This window comes from Rattus norvegicus, chromosome 3 (genome assembly GCF_036323735.1).
Source record: "Rattus norvegicus strain BN/NHsdMcwi chromosome 3, GRCr8, whole genome shotgun sequence".
NCBI classification, from domain to species: Eukaryota; Metazoa; Chordata; class Mammalia; order Rodentia; family Muridae; genus Rattus; species Rattus norvegicus.
This window is the reverse complement of record NC_086021.1, coordinates 94,798,724-94,809,993: the sequence shown is the minus strand read 5'-3', so window position 1 is coordinate 94,809,993 and position 11,270 is coordinate 94,798,724. Positions and strand designations below refer to the sequence as shown.

Sequence of the window (11,270 nt, the reverse complement as noted above, 5' to 3'; positions counted from 1 at the left end):
ACACTCACTCACACACACACACAAAGTTGAATACGATCATTGTACATTCTATGAAATAATTTAAGAATTAATAAAATATTATATTATATAAAATGTATATTTCATTGCATTTAATGATTAAATAACTTACAAGAGGGCTTCTGTGAGAATAAAGTTTATTAACGAAGGATCCATGTAGAAATATAATTCATGAGAGTTGACTGTTACTTTTCAACTTAAATTTTCAATGCATTAAAAGCATTCCAGTGGTTCTTATATGTGTTGACTCATGAAACCAATCATACAGGCAAACATAGCTCAGAAATTTAAATTAACTTTACCTTCAGAAGTCCTTGATGACCCCAAACTTTCCGTAGGGCATTCTTCATCTCTGTGTTTCTCAGTGTGTAGATCAGAGGATTGAACATGGGTGCTATGATGGTGTAAAAAGGAGCAAACACTTTGTCTTCTGGGAATGTGGTGGCTGGTCTGATATAAATGAATAGTGCAGGTGCAAAAAAAAGGACTACAATTGTTAAATGGGAACTGCAAGTAGATAGAGCTTTGCTCCGACTTTCTGCAGAGAATGCCCTTACAGTATACAATATGAAAAAATAAGAGAATATCAAAACAACAAATGTCACTAAAGCAATTAAGCCAGAGTTAGCAATGACTAAGAGACCTATTATGTGTGTATTGGAACAGGCCAATTTCAACAAAGGGTACACATCACAGAAATAGTGATCTATCTCATTTGGGCCACAAAATGGTAAGAAGATAGTGAGAAAAAGCTGACAAGCTGAGTGCACAAATCCCCCCGTGCAACAAGTTATGATGATCAAGTTACACCTATGTCTGCTCATGATCACGGTATAATGCAAGGGCCTGCAAATGGCCACATAGCGGTCATAGGCCATGCCTGTGAGAATAAAGATTTCAATTCCTCCAAATAAATGAGTTGTGAAGAGCTGTATCATACAATTATTATAGGAAATGACTTTCCTTTCTGCCAGTAAGTCAGTCATTAATTTAGGGGTCACTGTGGATGTGTAGCAGAGGTCAGAAAGTGAGAGATAGTTGAGGAAGAAATACATAGGTTGTTCAATGAGCTGAGTGCCTGTGATAGAAATCATTATGAGAACATTGCCCATCCAAATAGCAATGTAGCAAAATAAAAAAAATACGAAGCAGAGGATTTCAGTGTTCTTATTTTGGGAAAGTCCCAATAAAATAAAGACTGTGATATTATTGCTTTTATCCATGGCTCATTGTGGACAGAATATGCACATCACCTGAAATGACATAGTTGAGGAGGTTATGTTTAGAAGTACATTCTACCTGTTTCTTATATACTAAATATGCTTAATCTGTTTCAGCCACATAATTTATATAATAAAAATCTGGAATTCAGTTCTAATAACCTTCAACATTGTCTAAGAATATCACAGCTGGTTGCAAATAATACAAATTAAGATTTCTGATCTATAATTGTCCAATGCATACATTTTTATGAATATATATACTCTCTAGACACTGAAAATTACAAATAATTGTGGTTAATATAAAAGTAGTTTCAATCAGGCTATATTCTTTTCATTCTTCTATAATGTGGCTTTATTTTATTTACAACAACTTTGTGTGATTATAAGTAGAATATAAAATGTGACCTGCTTTAAAAATAGGCTTGTAGAATTGACATAAGTATACTGTGAATTTATTATAAATTTTAGAGTCATTAATTTAGTTATTATTTAAGTATGAGAAAGAACAATTTGCCTTACTAACACTGAAAATACAATGACATTTGGGAATTTTGAAAAAATTTGAGATTAGCATCTTTCTCTCAATTACTTGCTTCACAAAGATGGATTGTATTTTTAATCCTTAGAAAATGTATGAGTAGTATGATTCTCATTGTGAGTCAATAAAAGTCATAAAATTTGAAAGACTAGGCTGTAGGAAGTAAGAAAATTTTATTAGGTAATGACAAGACATCATATTAGACTGGTAGAATTTTGAACAAGAATGAATCATTAAGTTTGCACATATAAATTTTAATACTTCTAAATGAAACATCTTAAAATTATCAAATAGTGTCAAAATGTTCTCTTTAATCTTCAGTTCAGCTCTGATCACACATTCAGATTTTTCAATTCAATTTCATTCTACTACTTTACATATTAATTCACATGAAAAATAATAAATAATTTTAACTAATAAGTTTTTATTTAAGAAGAATTTGGATGGCCATACTTCCCCAACTGCTCTAAGATTATTGTCACCTTCCTATGTAGAAAACTCAATTAATTGTCTCTCTTTTTGTTGAACAAATAGACAAACAATAAAAAAGAAAAAAGGCATGCAAAAGAAAGAAACAAGATTTTTAAAACATAAAGAAAACACACCAACACACACACATGCACACACACACACACACACACACACACAAATAACACAAAATTAGAAATTGTATTATACAAGGAAAAGACCAGTAAGACAAAAAAATGCCACTGAAGTTATCGATATGAGACAAAATGTCTACAGGAATACCATTAAGTTCTTGTTTTTTATTACTATTGAATTGTAAAATGAATTCTTTCATTTCTGCAATAAAATTTCATGAATAAGAACAAAGACATAGGATTTTTAAAGTAGGTTCTAATTGTTCCCCAAAGCAGGTAACAATAACTATGATATTTTGCAATTAAACAAGAAAATATATTTTAGTTATTCTTAAAATTGCTAGCAAACACGCACATCTGTTGCTTTTCATTCATATTAGGTTATTATTAGAATATATTGATAGGATATTGAATTGTCTTGACTCAGAAGGCTAAAGTTGATGTATAAATTTCTCACTGGTATTTGATTTCTTTTCTACATGAAAATCTTTATTTCTTAAAATTTAAGATGAAATATAATAATGTTTCCTTTCTGTTACTTCCCTTCAAACTATTCTATGTACCCCTCATTGTGCTCCTTCAAAATCATGGCATCTTTTCTGACCTTGATTCATATTCTTCACACACAGAACTTCTACTGTGTTAAAGTTTGAAAAAGATTTCTGGTAAGAATTTAATTAATCTTCACAGTTTTGACACCTCTCTGGTAACACTTGTTAAATTAGTAACTGACTTCAGATATGACCTTTGTGAATTCAAACTTACAAAATAATAAGTCATTTGTTTTAAAGCCTTTTTAAATTGAAATAAGGAAAAGCATGCAACTTACTTAATTGTTAAAGGTTTGTTGTGAGTTTTAACTTTTAAAATAAATAAAAATGAGACATGTTAAATTGGTTTTTGTAACTGCATTGCTCTAGTGTTTATGTGTCACTTGAAAGGTAAATACTAGTGAGGATGTGTCACTTGAAAGGTAAATAAAAATAAATATAATCTTAACCTGGAAGATGTACATGTATGGTAAGACAACAAGCATATTACTGACTCCATCTTCTAAGCAGAGTTTCCTGACCACAGATCCTGAATTCACCATCATCTCTTTATAAGTCCTGTTTAAATTCAAGAAAAAGTAGAAATAATTTGAGCATTAATTCTGACCTATCCAACTTTAAATTATATATATATATATATGTATATATATATGTATGTTTGTATTCATCAAGCAAACATAATTTATCTGAATTTCAATATTTGATTCATAGATAGTTATTGTAAGAACACATTTAATTTTAAAATGGAATTATAAATTAATTTAAAGTCTGTTCATGAATTCTGAACTGAATCAGTTCTCAGATCTATAACCACCTCTCGAATGTCACTGATTCATAGTTTTTACAAAATCTGAGGTAGGAATACCTCTTACCTCCTCAAGAATGATTAGTGATTTTTGTTAAGAAAGACTATATTATATTTTCAGATACTTGTCATGAGATAGAAATAAGGGAGTGGCAGAAAATTGAGTTCAATTTTTAATACTTACACTTCTTAGATGCAGGAGTTTATATTCTTAGTTCATAAAATGAAGGAGCTAGAATCAATGGTATATAAGAATTCTTCCTATATAGATTATTCATATAGGAGTAAAAGGTACTGTTAACATTACATATTTAGGGATAATAACTATGAAATTATTTACTTATACAGGTTCTACTATTATTTTAAATGATAGTTTATTTTATAATCATGTCTGTTCCTTGTCAAGAAATCAGTTACATAACTGCTTAAGTTATATCCTTCAAAGTTCTGACTTGAAGACTTTAACATAAATTGCAATATTTGTATTTCATTACCTATTTTACCAAACTAATACATGAGAAAAATTTAATAACTGCCTGTCAGTTAGCAGACTCTCAAACTAATAATTATATGAGGCTGTGCATTCCAGAGAGATAACATTATAGACACAGCTGCATACAAACTCCGTTATAACTTCTATAGAACCAATTTATTTCTAAACATTGAAAATTTAGCGGTCATGCACAATCTTTAAGTAGATACTATTTCTTAAAAATAAAATTTAATTTCCAGTTAAGGTAGAATTTAAGGAAAGTATATCATTCACATATTCTCAAGTTACCAACTCACCAGTTAGCAACATTCTTTGAGATCCAAGATATCAGAGCAATTCTGCAACAGAATCATATATGTTCTGTACAAAGCATGTTTCCCATTCATGACAAAATTTTAATGACTAACAGTCTATTTGCTGATTATAACATTGAGTTCTTTTACTATGGGAAGGGAGCTATAGTTATTTTGCTAGGAACTAACCTACAGCAGTTCAGATAGAGCACTTTTATTATGTTCTCTGGGGAAGTTCTGTGTTTTCAAGTGTGTTTAAGTATTTATTTTTTTACAGTTCTGTAGGTGGAGCCAATGCATTGCATGTGCCAAGTAGTGGGTGCTTGGATACAGAGAAAAGCCTTGGTGCTTTCTGTTTGTTAATATTTTTCTCGTAAAGTATAAAGAAGAATGGAAGTGGACATTAGAAGTAATAGGCTCATCAGACCTCATTTTTTAACAGACTTTACTATAATTATATAAAAAATATACAAACAATTACAAATATTTTTCATAAAAAGATTATTGTATCCTCTGAAACCTACTTCAATATCCTTTTACTTGAATTAGCTCACATTTCATCTCGATGGTTTGTATCTCAAGAAGCTAACCTCCAAAAAACAAACAACCCAATCAGAAATGGAGTATAGCGCTAAACAGAAAATTTACAACAGAAGAATCTCGAATAGCTGAGAAGCATTTAAAGAAATTTTAAAAGTCCTTCATGATCAGGGAAATGCAAATCAAGCCAGCTCTGAGATTCCACCTTACACTAATCAGAATGTCTAAGATCAAAAACTCAGGTGACAGCACATGTTAAGAAGAATGTGGAGAAGGACTAACACTCCTCCATTGCTGGTGGTATTGCAAACTGGTACTTCTTTGGAAATAATTCTGGAGGTTCCTCAGAACACTGGAAATAGATCTACATGAGGACCCAGCTATACCACTCTTAGGCATATGCCCAAAAGTTGTCCTACCATACCACAGGGGAACATGCTCCACTATGTTCATAGTGGCCTTATTTGCCATAGCCAGAATCTGGAAACAATCCAGATGTCCTGTAAAAGAAGAATGGATACAAAAAAGTGGTTCATTTACACAATGGAATACTATTCAGCTATTAATAATAAAGACATCATGAGTTTTTCAGGCAAATGTTTAGAACTAGAAAATATCATGATTGAGGTAACTCAGACCAAAAAGGCCATAAGTATGTATTCACTACTAAGTGGATATTAACCAAAATGTTCAGAATACTTAGGATAAAATCCACAGAAGTGAAAAACATTACTAAGCAGATGGACTCAAGTGGGGATTTTTCAATCCCACTTGGTAGGAAGAAAAAAAGCAATCACAGGAGGCAAATGGTGGGAGGGATCTGGGTAGGAGAGGGAATGAGGAGGGGAAAAGGGAACCTTAATCAGGTATGTGGTGGGGGGCAGGAAAGCAGCCCTGTAGACTAGCAGAATGAATGGAAATATGCAACCTTGGGGGTAGGAGATGGAAGGACCCTCTAGAAAGTACCAGAGACCTGGGAGATGGGGGTCTCAAGATTCAAATAAATGAACCTTAGAGGAAATGCCCAACAGTGTGAGAGGAAACTTGTAGAGTCCACCTCCAGTAGAGAGAAAGGACATTCAGTTGATGTCAAAAACTGTGACCCAGAATTGTTCCTATCTAAAAGAAATACAGGGAGAAAAATGGAGAATAGACTGAGGGAAAGGTGATGCAGTTACCAGCCCAACTTGCGATCCATTTCTTAGGTAGGCTCTAAGGCCTGACACTATTATTGATGCTATGTTGTACTTAATGACAGGATCCTAGTATGGCTGTCCTCCAGGAGGACCAAAAAGCAGCTAAGACAGAAGCAGATAATTATATCCAACCATTGGACTGAAGTCTGGGACCCCTGTGTCTGAATTAGGGAAAGGCTGAAGGAAGCTGAGTAAGAGGGTGATCTCATAGGAAGAGCATTTGTCTCTACTAACCAGGAACCTTGACATCTCTCAGACATTGAGCCATCAACCAGACAGCATACAGGAGCTGGCCAAGGGACCCTGACTCATATACAGTAGAGGTTTGTCTGGTCTGGCCTCAGTGGCTGAACAGTCACCTATCCTTCTAGAGTCAGATGGCCTGGCAGGGGTGTGGGACATTCTTTTGGAAACTGCATGTGGTTGGATTGGGAAGAAGGAATGTTATGAGTAACTGTAGAAGGGTAGACCAGGAGAGGGGCAAATGTGAACTGTAAAAAATAAAAGTAATGAAAGAAACTGTTCTCAAATATAAATATACTGTAGTTAAGATGTATAGAAAAATGCATTGTTCTTTAACTAGTGTATGTGTATAGGCAGGAGGCTATTTAAGACAATCCAAACACCACGAATATGTGCACCAATTTATACACAATAAAAGGACTGAGGATATGACACAGAAGTTCTCCAACAGATGAATGGTACAGAAAATGTGGTACATCTACACAGTGGAGTACTACTCAGCAATAAAATCAATGACTTCATGAATTTCATAGGCAAATGGATGGAACTAGAAAATATCCTGAGTGAGATAAACCACTGACAAAAAACACACATGATATGCACTCACTGATAAGTGGATATTACCCCAAAAGTTCTAATTACCCAAGATACAATCCACAGACCACATGAAGCTCAAGAAGGACAACCAAAGTGTAGATGCTTCAGTTCTCCTTAAAAGGGGAAACAAAAATACTCATAGGAGGGGATACAGAGACAAAGTTTAGAGCAGAGACTGAATGTATGGCCATTCAGAGGCTGCCCCATATAGGGACTCAGCCCATATATATATACCTCTCCACCAAATCTAGACAACATTGATGAAGCCAAGATGTACATACTGACAGGAGCCTGGTATAGCTGTCTCCTGAGAGGCTAGCCAGAGCATGACAAATGGCAAGTGCTAGCATCCAACCACTGAAGTTAGAACAGGGTCCCTGTTAAAAGAATTGGAGAAAGGATTGAATGAGCTGAAGGGGCTTGCAACCCTGTAAGAACAACAATGCCAACCAACAAGAACTCCCAGGTACTAAACCACTACCCAAAGTGTACACATGTACTGACCCAAGGCTCCAGCTGCATATGTAACAGAGGTTGGCCTTGTTGGGCACCTTTGGGAGGAGAAGCCCTTGATCCTGCCAAGGCTGTATCACCTAGTGCCTTGTCAGGGGGAATGTCAGGGGGTACGGACAAGGGGTCCTTAGAGAGGGGGAACACCCTTATAGCAGAAGGGGAGGGGGATGAGATAGAGGGTTTATGGCTGGGAAAGAGGATAACATTTGAAATGTAAATAAAAATATTGAATAAAGAAAATAAATTGAACCTTAAACATTAAAAAAAAGATGTTTCTCCCAACCTAAACAATATAAAATTGTTCATCCTACACAGGGATACCCAGATAAATGTCTTCTAAGAGATTTCAGATATTTTTGTGACAATCAAGATTGCAGCTGGCCTTGGTACATTTAAATAGAACATTTAAGTTTTGAATGAGACCTTATTTTATATCTGATGTATTTGGAATTCTATATTACCTAATGTTGAAAAGAGTCTTCTTACACTTTTTGAGTTTGCATTAAAAGATGGTAAACTGACATTTACCATATGAAGTTTGAAGAAAGAGGAAAGGTTGAGAAATAAATGTTTATCAGTTTCTGACCTCTTGATTTAAGAAGCGATTATGTTTAAAAATCTTCATGACTATTGAAAACAAATCTCAGACATAAAAATTTCATTAGAAAATTTCTTATATGCATCTGGAAAGGGTATCGACAAAATTGAAACTTGAAGCAGGAGACTTTCTAATTTGTTTTTTCTTGTTTGTTCTGAGGATGACACCCAAACCTTCTTAATATTAACTGTGCCTCCTCCCATTGAACTATACTCTAGCCAGCTATTATCACTGGAATTGATACTTGTGTCTTTCAATGTAATTCATAACCTGTGATAGTGAAATAGGATTGCTGTTTTATTGTGATATGAAGAAGCCACAACAAGTGTGAATTATAATTATAGTGATTATTATGATCATGTTAAAAATGAAAATACACCCTTTAAAACACTCATATAGCTAAAATTCTCTGAAGGGGACAAACTCTTGCTCTTATTTTCATTTATAAAACTACTAATTTTTAATTTTCATGTACGCTATAGAGCCTACAAACAAATCTTGTATCATTTCTTACACTCATAGGTTGCTAATAACCTATTCTAAGAAAAAAATACTCACATCCAGAGATTCAATTTATTTTCTCCAATTATTTATATAGTTGAAACAAACAATGAGGGTGATGTTATTTTTTCTCTCTAAGTGTAAAGAATCAAGATTCCTGTATATTTCCCTACACCCTCTCTCCCTCTGTCTGTCTCTCAAAAATATTATACAATGGTCTTCTTTACTGATCTGTATAGTCAAGCTACTAAATTTCAACACCCATGCCCATACTGTTGCAGTGGCAGTGTGAAGAACTCCAGTTTACATCCAAGTTACAGATTCCTGCTTTTGTCAGCAAACAAAGGACTTTTAATACTTTTTCAGCAAGGGCCTAGGTTTTGAGTGTACTTGAAATTTTATTGGACATAAATTTTCCATTAATGAAATTCCTCATGGAAACAAGAACATTATAATTTCTAAAATCATGATTTCTATTTCTTAGCATGTCAAGATAATTTTAATTTGTATGTTTTGAATAGGTTCTTTGCATAAACATATTCAAAATGGACTAGAAAAAGTCTTTAAAAGAAATTAATGTACACACTTTCATATAAATACTATTATTTATTAATTAGTTATTTACCTATCCATATGTGTATATAAATAATATTAGTTAGGCTTCTATATATAAAGATTTAAATTTAATTATGAGTTTTAATTTATTTGCATGTATTTACTTATGTAACTATTGTTATGTGTATTTACACAACATGACACATGTGGGTGGGTCAGAGGAAAATGTACTTGATTTTATTCTCGCTTTTAAATATATGAAATTCTGGTACTGTTGTTAAGTTTGGTGGGAAACAAATCTACTCAATAAAATATCTCACTGATCCCAAATAATTTTTTTTCTACACACATACACAAGATATTGATTATATATTCTCAGAAATACTTTATTTTTTCAATCCATGTATGAAAATCAACCTCTTTATAACTATACTTTAGAATCTTCATATATTCTATGTCAACTAAAGTCATATATTAACATCCCATAACTTTCACATTAATTTTTTTTACTTCTTCATTCCTCAGACTGTAGATAAGAAGGTTGAGCAGAGGTGTCTCAGAGGTATAAAACAACAATACCATCTTGTTCTTTGGTTATTGGCTGTGTGTATATAAACAGGAACCAAAAATTATGACCACCACAATGAAATGAGAAGTAGACAAGGCTTTTTGTCTTCCTTCTTCACTGTGGTTTCTCAGAGAGCATAAGATTACAACATAGGACATAAGAAGCACTGTGAAACTTACCATGCATATGGCACCACTATTAGACAGAACTAGCAAATTTTTCACATAGGAATCCATGCAGGCAAAGTTTCATTAAGGGCTACAAATCACACTAAAAGTGATCAGTTACATTTGGGCTACAGAATCCTAATATTAAGTGTTAGAAAATCTGTGCTGAAGAGTGAATGCAAAACCCTACTCACAGAAGAACCATTAATATATCATAGATATACTGTTTCACCATAGTTTTGTATCTTAGAGGCTTACAGATTGCTATGTAGAGGTCAAAGGTCACAAGGATAAGCCTAAGATCTCCATGTACCCAAAGAAGTGAACTTCAAAGACCTGAGTCATACATTTATTGTAGGTAATATTTTTGTTCTAGAAGAGATAGTCCATGATCAGTCTAGGTTCTCTCTATGTGCTATAGTTATAGAGAAGGAAGCATCAGAAAAAGACAAATATAAGAGGAAAAAATACATGGGACTCCTAAATGTCTGAATATCTTAATGGTTACCAAAATGAGAAAATTCCCCATTAGAATCATAAGGTAAAGAATCGAGAAACCAAATACTGCCTTCTGTTTTTCTGGATCTGGGTCAACCCAAATAGAATGAATTCAGTCACGGTATTGTTATGTATAATGCCAGTAGCTGTCATAGGTAAGCAGGCTAATAAATATTTAACCTGCAAAGAAAGAAATGAGGTATTAAAATCAACATCCTGATGCTGAAATTCCTTGATTTTCTCCGATGCTGTTAATCTGGTTTACCTTTGTCATAAAATATCTGAGGTATCTTTCTGAATTTTAGCATACATACCTATGTGTCAATGAGATTTTCCATTGATCAAAGGTTTTGAATTTGGGGAATAAACAATATAAATGCTGTTAGATATATTGATTCCTATTGATATTCGAAAGTATAGAGTCATTTCTTTTAAAAGGTGATTTAGTGACTAGGATATTTAAGAAAAATATGTTTGTCTCTTGGGTATATTGAGAGGGTATATCACTTCCTTTACCCACTCTGAAGGCTTTGAAAAAATGAGTATTTTGTCTATGAATATATTAAAATATCCATGTAGACTAAAATATCCATGCTCATTCCCTGAAGTCTATAATAATAAAAGCACTATTTAATGCAATGACTCACCAATATTGATTCCATTATAATAATTATCTTACCTGAATTTTCACTCATCTTTGTGGTCTTTTTTTTTCTTTTTTAGCTCCTAGATAAACTCATCTCTAAAAAAAATGTATTTAAGGGGAATCAG

General features: G+C 33.3%; 1 protein-coding gene and 1 pseudogene across 1 annotated transcript; both read right to left on the bottom strand.

Annotated features, from left to right (window-relative positions):
- Window positions 1-305: 305 nt before the first annotated feature.
- Window positions 306-1,241, bottom strand: Or4p4 (olfactory receptor family 4 subfamily P member 4). Its single transcript, NM_001000641.1, has one exon. It carries the CDS (start codon window positions 1,239-1,241, stop codon window positions 306-308), a length of 936 nt encoding a protein of 311 aa, NP_001000641.1.
- On the bottom strand, window positions 9,741-10,652 carry Or4c134-ps1 (olfactory receptor family 4 subfamily C member 134, pseudogene 1; annotated as a pseudogene).

Coding starts and splice junctions, on each gene's coding strand:
- Or4p4 (NM_001000641.1), bottom strand. CDS start 1,241: ATGGATAAAAGCAATAATATCACAGTCTTTATTTTATTGGGACTTTCC.